This window comes from Mustela putorius, unplaced genomic scaffold (genome assembly GCF_011764305.1).
Source record: "Mustela putorius furo isolate JIRA1106 unplaced genomic scaffold, ASM1176430v1.1 tig00000127_pilon_pilon_pilon, whole genome shotgun sequence".
NCBI lineage: Eukaryota > Metazoa > Chordata > Mammalia > Carnivora > Mustelidae > Mustela > Mustela putorius.
The window spans coordinates 9735013-9750806 of record NW_025421288.1 but is presented as its reverse complement, the minus strand read 5'-3'; the positions used below and the strand labels follow the sequence as shown (position 1 = coordinate 9750806).

Genomic DNA, 15794 nt, shown 5'->3' with positions numbered 1-15794 from the left:
AGATAACCAGCCTTTCCTTCCAAAGAAGCCGTACAACTCAGGAGCTCTGTGCTCAGCCACCCCTGTCCTGGCTGTCATCCTGTGTCAGGCCCAGGTAGCGGATCTGCCTGCCTGTCTCGTCCAGCCAGACAGAGGGTGGGACCATGCGGGCTCCGGATGGCGGTCTGCTCTGCTCCTGACCCTCCCTGGTGCTTTGGGCAGCTTCCCCAATCTCCTTAGGCCTCACATGCCGCTTCAGAATGGGATCGTAAAGGGCTCCTTTCCTTGAGACTCTGACGTAAGAGAACTGCTGAGGGTCTGACATGAGGTCATACAAGTTCAATAAGTGATAGTAGGAAGAAAACGCTTTGGAGTCAAAGCTTCCAGCCTCCATAGGTTTCTCTGCCTCTGGTTTCTGGTCTAAGGCACTGGCCAGGGCGATGGTCCAGGCCTTTGGGGGCATGTCCACCTCCTGTGCAGACCCCGAGGACTCACTCGGGTGCAGAGGGAGGTGTGTGGACAGAGGTCCCTCACACCGCAGCTCGGCTGGGGCTGGTTCACCTGAGTTCTTGAACTTGACATCTTTGTCTAGTAGTATCCACGGCAGCAAATAAGGCCGAGCTTCTGGCCCAGGGCTGCTGTAGAGCGTGGAGTGGAAGATCAGGGGTCTCTTTCTGGCCCATGTTGACTCTTGATCCTGCCTTCGTCACTGAGGCCCGCTGTCCTTTGATCCCTAGGCTCCATCTCCGTGAACAGCCGCAGCACACCGTTCTTGGCCACCGGGGAGAGTGAGATTCTGGACCTGGAGAGCGAGCTGTACCTAGGCGGTCTCCCTGAGGGGGGGCGGGTAGACCTCCCTCTGCCCCCGGAGGTGTGGACGGCGGCGCTCCGGGCTGGCTACGTGGGCTGCGTGCGGGACCTCTTCATAGATGGGCGCAGCCGAGACCTCCGGGGCCTGGCCGAGGCTCAGGGGGCAGTGGGCATCGCCCCCTTCTGTTCCCGGGAGACGCTGAAGCAGTGCGCATCTGCGCCCTGTCGCAATGGGGGCACCTGTCGAGAGGGCTGGAACCGCTTCGTCTGTGACTGCATCGGGACCGGCTTTCTGGGGCGGGTTTGTGAGAGAGGTGAGGCCTGTTTCCATTCCAGGCGTCCCCGCTGCCCATCCTTGGGCCCCTTCCTCCGCAGGGTGCCCCGCGGAGACCAGGCCCGGGTTTGTCATCCTTGTAACGATCCTCTCCGTCTTCTCTCTCCCTCCCACTGGCTTTCCTCTGTCCCCCGATTCCCTCTTCTCCCACTTCCGGGGCAGAGGCCACGGTCCTGAGCTACGACGGCTCCATGTACATGAAGATCATGCTGCCGAATGCCATGCACACGGAGGCAGAGGACGTGTCGCTGCGCTTCATGTCGCAGCGGGCCTACGGGCTCATGATGGCCACCACCTCCAGGGAGTCCGCCGACACCCTGCGCCTTGAGCTGGATGGGGGCCAGATGAAGCTCACGGTCAACCTCGGTAACCACCCCGCCCTGTGCTCTGGTCTCTTCCCTGTCCCTGCCTCTGACCACACCCCCCTCTGTCTGGAGAAGCTGGTGGTGGTGCTACCAAGGGTGGGAAATGGGGAGGGGCCAATCCCGGGTCAGCACCCCCGAGAGCTTCATCCCCAGCGAGGATGCTGATTAGGGGATGCTGGTGTTTGGCAGCCCTGGGTATGGGATACCCCCACTATGGCTGTGTCATCCACCCAAGTGTGTCTTGGTGTGACAGCCGTGCTCCAGGAATGCTCCTTTGGGTTGGACGGTGTCTGTCCTGTATCCATATGTGATGACGTAGCTCATTCTTGGTTTAGTCTTTCACTGGCTCATTCTTTTGGCAAGGACTTGCAGATGCCTCCCGGGGCTAAGCCTGAGCTGAGCGCAGCTCACCTGGAGATGAGGAGGACCGGGCCCTGTACACAGCTACTCTCACCAGCTCTGCGTTTAAAGAGCCGTGTCTGTCTGTGTGCACAGGTGCCCACGTGATGCGGGACGCCTCAGGACGTATCTTCCCTTGTCGGCTTTCACGTTTGAGTCCCATAGCTGCCCTGGGAAGCCTCGGGTTACCTGCTGGGCTGTGCTTTGCCTGTTTTACAGACTGTAATATTCACATGGCGACACATCCAACGTGGCAAAACCAGCATTTGTTGGGGAGAGAGCCCAGATTCAAACCCAGGCCATTTGCCCTAATGTACAGTGTTTTCCCACTGCCTCTAACAGACCGGTGGGTGGAGGGCCACGGGGACCCTCGCCATCTCTGCTCCCGCCCAGAGCAGGCTGAGGCCCCACATCACCGGGCCGTCCCCAAGGCGTCTGTGCGGGTGGGACTGTCAGGTCTGTTGGTACAGGAAGAAGACGTCAGGTGCACTCAGTCAGCTTGTATTTACGGGACACGTCGTAAGCGCCAGTGTCTTCTGCCCTGCACTCCAACAGCAGCAAAGGCGAGGATCTCGCCTCGGTGGGGCTGTCAGTCAGGGAACACTGGAAGGTGGAGGTCCTGAGCCGTCCAGGATGGGCTCACGACTGTCCGTTTCATACTAGCCTCGCTAGCACATGCAAGTATAGGACCCAAGAGCCTGCCACAAAGGAAGATTCAGGCCATGAGGGTCACTCGTTGCGTCCTGGGCAGGAAGAGAAGCAGGATTCTTCTGAGCAAATTAGGGTCCTCACCCAGAGAGAACACAGAGCTTTGAGTTTTTATTTTTTTAAGAAATAGAGAATTTTTAAAAAATATTTTATTTATTTATTTGTCAGAGAGAGAGAGAGAGAGAGAGTGAGCACAGGCAGGCAGAGAGGCAGGCAGAGTCAGAGGGAGAAGAAGGCTCCCTGCCGAGCAAGGAGCCCGATGTGGGACTCGATCCCAGGACACTGGGATATGACCTGAGCCGAAAGCAGCTGCTTAACCAACTGAGCCACCCAGGTGTCCCGAGCTTTTAAATCTCGATCTGGAGTTTTAACCTAACTTTGGTTGCCAGATCATTTGTGGGACAGGCTGTGGCCTTTTGGGGACCTGTTGCCTCATTAATAAATTTATACTATGTCTTTCCCTTTCCCCTTTGGCCACTTGATCTTTGCCCTCCCAGGACGAGGATTTGCCAAGCAGGGTAGGGGCTGGAGGCGGGGAGGTGTGTAGGCGGCCAGGGCCACAGAGTTGGGGGGCCATAAGGGCTCCATGAAGCTCTGCTTTGGGCCATCACCACAGCCCACAAAGTGGGTGCTGGGTGTCAGGGCTGCAGGGGGAGAGTAGGAATGGAGACACCCTTTGGCCAATGTCCCACAGTCTGTACAACATCCCTGGGCCATCTGAAATGGTCACAGGAGGGAGGCACCAGCCCAGGACCCCATGAGTGGCCCCTTGCTTCTTGGTCTGAGTATCCAGACCTAACGTGACACACTCCGTCATCCTGGCGGGTGTGTGTGTGTGTGTTCTCCGCACAGTAGCACATGGCTCTGTGCGCTGGGTAGTGATGCGGTAGGGAACATCTCTAGCATCTAGCAGGGAAGGCAGATGCTTCTTCCTGACCTGGGCTATCTTAGGTGCTTGGGGAGGAAGTTTGGGTTCCTTTAGATTAGACAGAAGACGGTGTCCTCAGGCAGGAAAATACTCTCTGGGGGTCCTCGGGACAGTTCTTTCTTAGGATCTTCTTTCTCCTTCCCATCAGCATGCTTTTCTGTCTGTGCCTTGTAAGTACCTAGAAGGCAGAGAACAAGGTAGCCGTCAGGATGCCAGCCAGCAAGACCGGCCTTCCGCCTCCCGCCTGTCTCTTGCTCCCACCCCGGCTGCCCCGAGCCCCATGCAGAGACGCCGTCTCTAAAATAGCTCATGACAAGCCGTGGCCAAACGCTCGGTGCAGACACATCTGTCCCCAAACCGAGGGACACACGTGCAGGGAGGTGGGTGGCTGCTCTGTGGTCCTCCCCCAACTATCAGCCTCAGGCTCTGATGGGACAAGCCCTGGGTCTGGGGCCAGGAGATCTGGGTTTCACACCTGGTCACTTTGCTGACCAAGTCATTCCCCTCTGCTGGCCTCTGGGTCATCTGTAAAATGAAGTTAAGGGTCCTCACTCTGTTAACCTGTGGCAGTTTTGAGACTCCGGTGGAAAACGGGAGTGAAGGCATTATACAGAAGCAGGACGTGTGTGGAGACTCACCCAGCCTTCTCGAAGGAAAATATGACCGGGATAGGGTCCTGAGCTCCGAGCCAGGCCTGGGGGCTTGCTTCCACCTTGCATGGCCCCGTCTGGCTGCCGCTTCCCCATCCTGCTTGCTACCCAGGGCCTGTGGGGTCACACAGGCAGGGAGCACCACCAAGGCTCTGGTCCTGGGCTGGACTTACTGCTGGGAAAAGAGAAGCCTGACAAATCTTAGTCTCTGGCCTCAAGGTTTCATCCTGTAGGGAAGGAAGGCAGGCAGAGGGGGGCAGCTCTGCAACCTGTTGGATGCTCCGTGGAATGTCGCACACTTGGTGCTGTGTCCTAGAGAAGAAAGGGAGGCTGCTGGTGGTCCCTTGGTGGGACAGCTGGGAGGAGACCCTCCATGCCAGCTTCAGGAGGTGGGGCGTTTGCTGGGCCAGAAACGGCCAACCAGGAGCTGCTACCTCCTTCTGGGCAGAGGATTCTAGAAACACTAGACTGCGCCTCCTGTCCTCCTGTGCCAGCAGTCAGTGAGCGGGGTGGTTGATTTCTGTTTCTAGAAAATGCTGGAGTCCCCTGGATTCTTTGCCCTGTTCCACTGTGACCTGTGTTCTTGGGTCCTTTTGCCCTAGATACGGCCTCTTGGGCCATTGTCCAGCCTGTCCTGTCCCGGTTGCCCTCCACCAGGCATGCCCCTGCAGACCCAGGGGTTCATGATGCTGACTCGAAGGGCATATTGTCATCAGAGAATCTCCACGCTGGAGATACCATTAGTGGTTATCTCCTCCGACCAGCACGCCCCGCCCCGATGTGTGAATTACCCGTTAGTTCTTCCATCTGTGCTCATAGGCCCATGTCAGGAGCTCCCCACTTCCAATGCCACTCTAATCCCTGGGTCCTTCCTCCTTCTTGTCAACCGCCCCTTCTGAAATTCCCACTTGTGGACCTAGTTCTGCCCTCTCAGGCCACACACAGTGAGTCTAACTCATTCTTGTCCTAAGCCAGGCTCGATACACAGGGTGCCTCATTCCCACGGGGCGGGGCGGCTGCTGTCAGTGGTTCTCAGGCTCCTGCCATAGCCTGGACTGCTGGGAAGATCGCTCTGAACAAGGACTGCATGCTTCTGCTCATCCATATCACTTCTGAGATGAGCTTCTGGCCAGTGGGCTCCTGAGGCTCCTTGCATGGGAGTCTCGGACCACCATCTCCGATCTGCGCCATCTGTGGGGTCTGGGTGGGGGCAGGGGATCAGGTGAGACATGCGATGGGAAGCCTGGGTTCTTTACCCTGGTTTCCTTACCATGCAGGTGACCTTTCTCACCTGTTTCTTCACACACACATCCCCTCGTGCTGGTTGCTGTGTCCAGCCAGGACTTTGACGGGTCTGCACAGACCTGTCACTTCACTAGCTGAGTGCAGCTCACTAGCTAATGCTGCCTGAGCTGGGCTCCAGGCGGGTGTGTGCATGGGGGGCTGGTGCCCGCCCCATCCCAGCCCCCGCCACCACTGTTCTGCCTGCCTCTGGGACGGTGCCAGCTCTTTCCCGCAGTGCCTATTTTCACGGGGTGCTCAGTGTCCTCAAACGCCACTGGAGCAGGGCTTCCGAGGGTGGGGTCCTTGCAGGGGGTGGACCTGGAGCTGACACCTCTTCTCTGGACAGATGGACCCTCATTCCTGGCGCCCCCCCTGCTGGGGAGGGGAAGAACTGAACTTTTCCCAACAGGGGATCGGCCTGCCCTTCCTACCCCTTTTTTCTTTTTTGGACCCTTCATTGGTGAAGACTCTGCTGGCCCGAAGAGAGCCTCCGTGACCCAACTCCAGGCCTGGCACCCTCCCGCGCTGCCCCTGACATTCTTCCCTCCCTCTGTCTAGCTTCTCCTTCCCTTGGCTCTCCCTTCCTTCCTCTTTTCTCTCTACACCCTCTCGACCTTCTGCTTCCGACTTCCCCCTGAATCTGCTCCTTGGCCTTCCTCTACTTCCCCTTCCCTCCCTTGGTGCCAGGCTGTGGCTCAGGGTCCCGGCTGCTCCCCCACTCTTCTGCTGCGGTTGACAACGCGTGTAGAGCTCAGCCGTACTGCCCGAGGGGCCCAGGCCCCCAGAGCCACAGGGGAATCTGTTCACCTCCACTGCAGGAACCTTCAGGGGCCCCAGGGATGCCAGATGCCCCCACCCACCTTTGTTTCCATGGTGTTGGGGTGCGGGCAGTCTGCCCCGGGGAGAAGCCATAGAATACCCGGCTATTGCCTGAAACTGCCCCTTTGCTGAAAGACAAAGTTCTCCTCGCTGAAGCCCTCTTTCCTGTGTACAGGGAGGAAAGCTGAGGCTCAGAGAATAGAGGTTAGGGCCCAGCTCCTCTGCCTCAGAGTGTAGGACTTTCTGCAGCCCTGAGGCTCTCCGGGTCAGATGGCATGGTTCAGGAGTCCCAAGGGGCCTAAGCCCTTACTTTCTAGGACCCTAGTGTTTCATTTCCTCTAAAAGGCTGGCCCACTAGCACGTCGTGGGTAATGTGTCCCATCGGAGGCAGGTAGCGGGGGAGAGGCTGGTCCAAGGCCCTGGGGCCCTAGGTTGCAGTTCAGTGTGGTGTGCTTTCTGGCCATGTGGGGCCCGCTGATCCTGGAGTCACAGGAGAGCAATGGTGGGGCTGGGGCAGGGGCAGGAGATTTAGCCTACTGTGCCTGCCTGTCCCTGACTTGCTTTGTATCCTCGGTATCCACATCTGTGAGGCCCTGGCCCCTCCCTAGGAGAACAGATCGAGGCCAGCTGCTCTCCAGGGTGAAAGATCCCTCCAGTCCCCAGTGGCAGCCTGCCATCCTCCGTGTTAGGAAGGGTAGAAGGAAGGTTCCTGGAGGGGTGGTGCTGGCCCCCTGGGACTTTGGGTGGTGGTTGGCCACGGGAAGGGAGCCCTGGGGCAGACCCCTCCATTTAGCTCAGAGCCCAGGGGGCATGGGGACAGACGTGTCACCACTTGGGCTCTGAGCAGGGAGTCGTCCCAGAGCAGGGGATGCAGGGGTTTTGACCCACCCCAGCCGTCTCCCTCCCAGAGATGCGGAGATGTGGGGTTGGTCAAGCCTGCAGCCCCACTATGATCCCCTGTACGACTGGGATTCCCAAGGTGCCCATCTTCCTCAAACACGAGAGGCCTGGGCCCCTCCAAGGGGGACGCAAGCTCTCTTCCCGTCACCCGACAGCCCTGCTTCCCAGCTCCAGGGAGGGTTGGAGCCCTCTTGGGGGCAGGAGGGACAGGGGTCCAACTGAGGAAGGGGAGAGGGCACCTGGGCACGCGTGGTCCCCGGAAAGTGGTCCCGGGGGGAACCCCCGCCCGCAGACACCCCTGCCTGTGAAGGATGTAAAAAAAAAAAAAAAAAAAAAAAAAACTTGTTCTGCCTTTTTGTCTCCCCTCCCCCTCTGCCCGCCCCATGGCCCCCCCAGACTGCCTGCGTGTCGGCTGCGCACCCAGTAAGTGGCTTCCCTCTTCTTCTGCAGAGCCCCCAGGGGCCTGAGATGCTGATTGCTGGGGATCTGGGGAGGGCGAGGCTTCCTCACTAGCTTGTGTGGGGGGTGGGCCGTGGGTGTGGGGAGGGGAGCAGGCATGGGGGTGGGGGGTGGCTGTGGAGGGCAGAACAGGCCCAATGACGCTGAACCAGGAAGCGTTGGGGGAGGGCTCTGGGTCAGCATGTTCCCTAGGTCTGAGAAAAGGAAAGCCAGGAAACCTTATCACCTCAAGTCCTCAGGAGGGTGGGGCAAAGATTTGGTGGCACCTGTGGGAGGACGGCCCACCACCCCGAAGAAGCCAGAGAGGAGCTGGGACATTCCACTGCATCTCCAGAGGTGGCCACAAGGGGGAGGGCGAGGCACACGAGAAAGAAGCTGGGGATGGGGAGCAGGGTCCGGGCTTCCAAGTTCAGCCCTCCACAGCTCCTGCGGCGGGTGTGGGCCGAGTTTCTGCCAAGTTTGGGGTGCACTCAGAGGGGACACGGGGAGGCTCTCAGCTGGGGTGAGATGGAGAGCAGGTGCGGACATTTCTGAGCATCCCACCGTCTCCGAGAGAGTGTTTCTGTGTGGTGTGCCCTGATGTCATGGGAGAGGGCACAGGAGCGCAGCAGATGCTGGCAGAGGGGCCATGTGTGCTTAGCATGTCTGTGCGTATGTTTGGTCCCTGTGCACGCATGTGTGGTTAACTCTGTCCCTGCTGGCCTGTGCACTGGGGGGCCAGTGGCGATCTGGGCATGCCGAATGGCGTAGCATCATTCTACAGAAAAATATATTTTGTCTTGGGATCGGATAATCCCAGCCTTGAATAAACGGTCATAATTCCTAAGAAACATTCCCCTCTCTGGCCACGTTGGCTACGTGTGTGGTCGCATGTCCAGGTGTGTGGAGTTAACCAGCTGTGTACAGGAGGGTCCCACGGGGTCCCTCTGTGGATGGGGGAGCTGTGTGTCTGTGCGAAGGCTTCCCTGCCAGCAATGGAGCTGTGGGTGCAGACTCACATGGGGGCATGGTAATGCTCTGTATTTTTTGGAAATTATAGGTCTATGCCTATAGGCTGGGAATGTCACTGCTGGCTACACACCTTGACATTGAAGTTCCTTAGAAGACTTGGAAAGAAAATGTTGGTTATCGGTATGAGTGTCCATGTGCAGGGCCTTGGGGCACCAGTCTAGAGGCACCTTTCCCATCTCACTCGATTCCAGTGACGCCCTTGGGAGTCGTCTGGGGCGGCAGTACCGTTATCTAGATTTAGGACTGGGTGTGTAACCACCGTGTAGTGTGTGTCCTGGTGTGTGTGGGTGCGTGGCACAGCTGAATAGAAGCCGTAGGCTGTCTGTGTGCACCTGTGCACACCTGCGTGTGCAGGGGCGGGTCTCTGTGTGCTCCGCGCGGCACAGGAAGCCCCACGCGGGCACGCAGGAGCACGGGGCTCACTCCCCCCTTGGTGCCACAGGTAAAGGCCCCGAGACACTCTTCGCGGGCCACAAGCTCAATGACAACGAGTGGCACACAGTGAGGGTGGTGCGGCGTGGCAAGAGCTTGCAGCTGTCTGTGGACAACGTCACCGTTGAGGGTGAGTGCTCAGAGACCAGCGAGTGGAGCCATCCCTAGCCACCTGTGGATGGCTCTCTTTTCCGTGACAATGGCTTGGGCCTCCCTTCCTGGGGCAGCTTTCTGGCAAGCTACTGCTGGCCTTTCTCCTCGAGGGGTGGCATATTAGGGTGGGGGGCTCCTAGCAGGTGGCACGGGCCTGTGAGCGCTGGACCAGTGAGCCGCCCAGCTCCTCCAGGGCCCAGCTGCCGGCACCCCTCATCCCCATCACCCCCCCCCCCTTGGCCCACTGAAGTTCTTGTGTAGAGTGGAGACTCCTGGGGGACCTGAGGCCCAGCCCTGGAAATGCCCCCCAGTCTGCCCACCTCATCTCTGTCTCTGGTCCCGAGCAGGACAGATGGCAGGAGCCCATACACGGCTGGAATTCCATAACATCGAGACGGGCATCATGACGGAGCGCCGCTTCATCTCCGTGGTGCCCTCCAACTTCATCGGGCACCTGAGCGGGCTGGTGTTCAACGGCCAGCCCTACATGGACCAGTGTAAGGACGGTGACATCACCTACTGCGAGCTCAACGCTCGCTTCGGCCTGCGGGCCATCGTGGCCGATCCCGTCACCTTCAAGAGCCGCAGCAGCTACCTGGCGCTCGCCACGCTCCAAGCCTATGCCTCCATGCATCTCTTCTTCCAGTTTAAGACCACGGCCCCCGACGGGCTTCTCCTGTTCAACTCGGGCAACGGCAATGACTTCATTGTCATCGAGCTGGTCAAGGGGTGAGGTGCTGGGCCCGCACGGCTGGCGAGGAAGGGCTCCCCTTCCCCTGCTGACCACGACCTGGCCCCCAGCCGCTGGCCGAGATATCCAGTCCCCTCGAGCCGCAGCTCAAGGTTCAGGTCCCCAGCCACCGGCCAAGATGGAGAAGCAGCACCCCTTCTTCCACTCGGGTGACCCCAGTTACGACCTCGCCGGGATTTCCCAGTTATATCTGTTTTCTGTTCACTGTCTGGGCTCAGGCGGGGCCGTCCTCCAGGCAGAAGGCAGGGCCTGGCCTCTGAGGCCTCTCTTGCCTGAGAGGACCCCATCCTACAGTAGCTCTGTCCTGCCCCCTGAGGGCCTTGCTGTCCCCACAAACCTGTCCCCCAACCAGCTCCTCTTCTGCACCTGTCATGGGAGTTGGCTGCTCCGTGGCCTCTCTCCCCACGTTCTCCCTGTGACGGGAGTCCTCCTGCCGCTGGGCTGGGTCCCTCCACTCTGGGGTTCCCCTCTCCATCTCTCCATCCCTCAGTCCCTGGGACCCCTGTGAGCCACGGCTCCTCCTTACCCTGCCCTCGCAGCGCAGTCCCCGCCTTGACCCGGTGTCTCCTCCCCACCGTGGGACAGGTACGTCCACTACGTGTTTGACCTGGGGAATGGCCCGTCCTTGATGAAGGGGAACTCAGACAAACCAGTCAATGACAACCAGTGGCACAACGTGGTGGTGTCCAGGGACCCGGGCAATGTGCACACGCTCAAGATTGACTCCCGCACAGTCACGCAGCACTCCAATGGCGCCCGCAACCTCGATCTCAAAGGTGGGGCCTGGGGCCTGTGGAGAAGGCCTGGCCCTAACCCAGAACCACCCCCCCAACTCCCCTTGGTCGCAGTGAGCTCTCTGCCTGGGCCCTGGGCTCCTCTCTCCCTCTGCTGCCACCGCGGTTTCCATCCTATTCCCATTCTCTGCTGGGTCTAGCCGGGCATTTCCTGTTCTGCTCTCCCGTGAAACTGATCTCAACACAGAAAGCCTGGCCGCAGGATGGGCCTCATGGGGACCTTGGGGCCCTTGCTCTAGAGCTGGGCCGCTGAAGGCTTCTTGGGCCTCCAAGCTGGAGAAGCTGGCCTTGGCTGTGGGCTAGAAAGAGGTTGGAAAGAGAATGGGGAGCTTAGCGTCCTGGCAGGTGCCTCCCCTGGATGGGAGGGAGGGGACAGTTGATAAGGGGAAGAGGGAGCAGCCATGGCGGGGTGGTGGGGGGCTCCCTACCCGCTGCCTTGGTCATATACACTGGGCATTGGCTAGGCAAGCTCGTGGGGGATCTTCGGGACCCAGGCTGCCCTGGAGTCTCTGTGTCACACCGGGGTCACGCGTTCCCCAGGGGCCTCGCGTGTCTTGGGAATGGGTGCTCGAGGGCCCAGGGAAGGAGGAGACTAGAGCCCAGCCTGGGTGAAGGAACAGGAATGAAGCCAAGGCCTGCAGCTTCTCCAGAGCCCACTGGGGCAACGGAGGCGACCTCCTCCACCAAGCAGCCCTCGGCCCCCTGGGGACCCCTGCGTGTCAGTGTGACTCAGACCATCTGGGCTTGGGGAAGGTCCTCAGAGACCCTCTTGAATTCACCCCCCCACCTCTGGGAGAGGAGGAAATGGGAGCTTCAGAAGCTGGGAGCAGGAGGCAGAGTTGGAGCTAGGCAGTGCCGCCAATCCCCCCAGCTCCCAGAAGGGGGCAACGTGTCACAGATAATCCTTGGCCGGCCGGCAACCCGGAGGGGTCTCAGGGTTGGGCTGGTGTTGCTGGGAGCCAGTGGCTGAGCTCCGGCGGCTAGGCGCTGCACGACTTCCAGGGAGCGAGGTGTGATGTGGCTGGGCACTGCTTCCAGGAGTCGCTCAGAGTCGCCCAGGCCCAGTCCTAGCTGTTGGGGAAAGGGCAGCTGGGTTGGAGCGCCAGGAGGGGTGGGAACGGAGAGCTGGCTGGGAGAGGCCCCCAAAAGCTCTGGGAACGGGGAGAAGGGAGGGAGTGGGAGTGGGGCGGATAGGGCCTCACGGCTCTGAAAGGCCCTGATTACAGGCCGGAACTGGAATCAGATGTGTGGGAGAGAGCATTGGAGCTGTTCTTCCAGCTGCTACCCCCCCCCCCGCCCCCCACCGCAAGCCCGCCCTGGGCATCTGGGCTTCTCTGGGAGGGGAGCAGACAGATGGCAAAGTGGAGAAGGAAGGAGGAAGAGGGGGTGGGCTGTGGGATCTCTGTATGGAACCGAGCCTGGGAGGAGATGCTGCAGGCTGGGACGGCTGGCCAGCCAGATGCTGGTATCCTGGGAGGCGCCCGGGGACCCGGATGCCGAGGTCTTGACCCCCCTCCCTCTGCAGGGGAGTTGTACATCGGTGGTCTGAGCAAGAACATGTTCAGCAACCTGCCCAAGCTGGTGGCCTCCCGGGACGGCTTTCAGGGCTGCCTGGCCTCAGTGGACCTCAATGGACGCCTCCCAGACCTCATCGCCGACGCCCTGCACCGCATCGGGCAGGTGGAGAGGGGCTGTGACGGTGAGTGTCTGGAGGAGGAGTGAGGGGTGACTCTGCAGGCTGCAGGAGGGCCAAGCTGCAGGGGTGCATCCCGGTGGCCAAGTGCCCCCAGAGCTCTGGGGCAGGGGTGCAGGGGTGAAGGGTCACTTGGCCTTCCCGTTGCCTCTCACCCTGTCCCCTGATCACAGTTCAAGGCCTGGCCTCGTAGTCCCTGAGCACCTGTCTGCCCCGCATGACCCTGGGAGGATTTGGCCCTTCCAGTCTGGCAGGGCTGAAAGCGGGACCTCCGGCCTAGCTCGGCACCTTCCACGCCTCCTGGGGAGGGAGGGGGCTTGGCTGAGTGGGGGGTGTTCCTTCCTCCCGCTCTTCCAGGCCCCAGCACCACCTGCACCGAAGAGTCCTGTGCCAACCAGGGCGTCTGCCTGCAACAGTGGGATGGCTTCACCTGTGACTGCACCATGACTTCCTACGGAGGCCCTGTCTGCAACGACCGTGAGTGCCCAGGGCAGGGTGGCAGGGGGTGGTGGTGTGGTGGGGGGGCATCCTGGCCTAGGCCCAGCCGTGGGGACTGAGTGGGGGGGGTCCTCCAAGAGCCATGCTGCCTGTTCCCTTCTTATCTCTTCCTGGCCCAAGAGCCCAAGGGGAGCTGCTGGCTGCTGTCCACTCTTGGAGTCTTCTCTTTAGGGCCATGCAGGATTGTGACTGCTGGGTCTCTGGGGCAATCTGTTGACAGATGGCCTTTCTTCTCAGTCTGGTTGGACCCTGCTCCCTTCACATATAACCAAAGGCATCAGCCTCTGTTTCTCTCCCTGTGAGATGTGGGTGATGGTCTCCCGTGTCTTATTTGTAGCTCCCCCATCCAGGCTATGGTGCAGGATGGGGGACAGGCGTTCTGCACCCCCTTTCTGCTGGTGCCCTCGGAAGTGCGCAGTGCAAGTCTCTTATTTCCTGCCCAGAGTGGGCCCACTCCCAAGGGGGCAAGCTCAGGAGGTTCCCAGGAGGCGAGGTCCAGCTGGCATCTCTAGACTTGGCTGTGTGGGTCCCTGGTACCCCCCTTCTTCCCCCTACCCCCCAGAGAATCTCAGCAGCTGGTTGATCCTTGGAGCCACAAGGACACTCTTTCGTGTCCTTGTCTGGTTCTTCTCTCTGTCTGGGCATCTGTCTGCCAACTTGCACACTGTTTGAGGCCCCTCCCTGGAGAGGGCACGGTGGCCAGCAGTCTCCACTCCCTTGTGGTTGGTGGCCAGCAGCTGGTGAGAGCTGGGGCAGGCAGTGGGGAGAGGTGACCTACCTGGGGGGAGTTGTGGAGTTTCTCTCAGATGGTTGGGCTGGGGGCAGCAGCTGGGGAGAGGGCAGCCTTCTCGGGCATCACCTGAATGGTCTTCCTTGGGGCAGCCCTGTTGAGAGACCAAGGATGTGACAAGTCAGAGGCCCGTGGAAAGACACACACACACACACACACACACACACACACATCATGCAGCACCAAGCTTCTTCATTTTCCAAAGATGGAAACTGAAGCCTGGAGGGGTCGGTGGGTTTTTGGGGGGTAGTTAATAGGAGATCTGGGCTTAAAACTGGGGTCAGAGACTTTGCTTCTGCGCCAGGCCTTGGAGCCTTTGTCCTCTGGGCCTGAGTCCTGAGTTTCTTATGGGGTAAATCTGCCTATTTCAGGGCTTGGGTTCTTGGGCAGGCCTTGGCTTTTTCTTTTTCCTCTGGAAATATGTCCAGCCCGTCTTCCTCAGTGTTATTCTGTGCTCTCAGGCATGGCCCAGCCTGGAGAACCTCCACATCCCTCTCCTGTCTCCAGGATTCTCTCGTCTGACCTGCTGCTCTCTGTTCCTTCCAAAACCCCCAGGTGATGGCCAGCTCAGGGACTCTTGGGCCCAGGCTTTAGGGGAATAAAGACAGGCCCGGGCCTCTTTCTACCCTGCTCGCTCGCTGTGCACAGGCATTCTGCAAATGGTGGTAATTTTGCTGCTTAATAGTAGCAATGCCCGCTGACTGTTTTGTGTTTGGCAGCTTACAAGGCCCTTTGAATTTGTTCCTCAGTGAAGACAGGGGCATGGAGACCAACAGTCCTGTTTTAACTGATGAGGACACCGAGGCTGCGTACCCTGAGTCCCAGGGTGCTGGGGGCAGGGTGCAGCCAGGCCTAGGAGCTTGTGCCTTTGCGAGCTCCTGTGGCTCTTTTAGGCCCAGGGGTGGTGGTGCTAAGAGTGGGCATCTCTTGTCTAGGGTGCAAGGGATCAAGGTCAAGAAATGTCGCTGCCCCTTGTCACTACGGCACTCCCACACACTGGAACCTTCTGGAAGCGGGCACAGTGATTGATGGGGGTTTAGGGAATCATGCCATCTTTTAGCAAGGGTGGGAAGAGGGGCCGGAACAGCTTCTCCAGATCCCAGGCAGGTGGGAGGCAGGGGACATCTTGGGAAGAGTCACCATCCCCGAGCACTGGTCTGTGTGTCTGGCCAGAGCAGAGCCGAACAGGTAAACACAAGGTGGGTGCAGCCTGGCAGCTGGCGGGATTCTGACTGCTGTTTCTCCAGATGCTAGTCCTGGGGGACCTTCTGAGAAGGGCAGGGCAGGAACCTGGAGGTGGGGGTCTCTGCCCTTGCCTCCCGAACCATACTTTCCTCTCCTCTGGGGCTGTGCCTCCTAAGTCTGCACGCTCGGCTCTTCCTCATTCGTACTGCCTCTCTCAGGCTGATCTTGTCCCGGACCGACTGAGAGGCCTGCTCAGTTCACTCTGCCCCTGGGCACCGAGGAAACCTGTACCTGGAGACGGGGAGGAGGGTGGGCATGGCCAGGGTGTCCTCAGAGGGTTGGGGTTGTCTCGTGGGGGAGGGACTGGGAAGAGGAGAGGTCTGACCTTCACTCGGGACAGCCCTTCCCAACTTGTGGCCTCAGTTTCTCCACCTGTGACATGGGATGTGAGGGACCTCCGTGTCCCCTTAAAGCTCACTCTGGGAAAGCCCATCTCTGCTGGGAGAGAGAGGAAAGCGGGGAGAGAATGAAAGAGAGAATATGAAGCGAGAGGAAGGGAAGAGAGAAGGAGGGACTCTCGCTGCCATGAAGCTGGGGTTCGGGGCCCAGGCGGTCCTGTCAGGTCCTCTGGGGTTCTGTCTTCCAGAGCCTTCTCCTTGCAGGCAGGCTGTGCACTGAGTCTGCCCCTGTCTGTTTCTGGGCTCATCCTCTTGCTCTGTCCCTCTCTACAGCCTCTGTTGATCTCTCGCACACCTTTCTCTCTTGCACCCTCTGCTCCCCCCCACTCCCCAACGTCACCCCCTCCAACTCTCTCCACTTCCCACTCACTGATATTGATTGGCCTCTAGGCGG

General features: G+C 59.7%; 1 protein-coding gene across 20 annotated transcripts in view; it reads left to right on the top strand.

The window, feature by feature from the left end:
• NRXN2 (neurexin 2) overlaps window positions 1-15794 on the top strand; it is a 105709-nt gene that overhangs the window by 52077 nt on the left and 37838 nt on the right. For 14 of the 20 annotated variants that reach the window (XM_045064450.1, XM_045064412.1, XM_045064417.1 and 11 more), the window contains 8 exons: window positions 717-1103; window positions 1286-1489; window positions 7573-7599; window positions 9089-9208; window positions 9579-9960; window positions 10568-10758; window positions 12302-12475; window positions 12827-12946. In XM_045064450.1, coding sequence (XP_044920385.1) covers window positions 717-1103; window positions 1286-1489; window positions 7573-7599; window positions 9089-9208; window positions 9579-9960; window positions 10568-10758; window positions 12302-12475; window positions 12827-12946 — 1605 coding nt within the window. The remainder of the gene's footprint in view (window positions 1-716; window positions 1104-1285; window positions 1490-7572; window positions 7600-9088; window positions 9209-9578; window positions 9961-10567; window positions 10759-12301; window positions 12476-12826; window positions 12947-15794) is intronic. The other 6 variants (XM_045064456.1, XM_045064454.1, XM_045064399.1 and 3 more) reach the window with 1 other exon arrangement.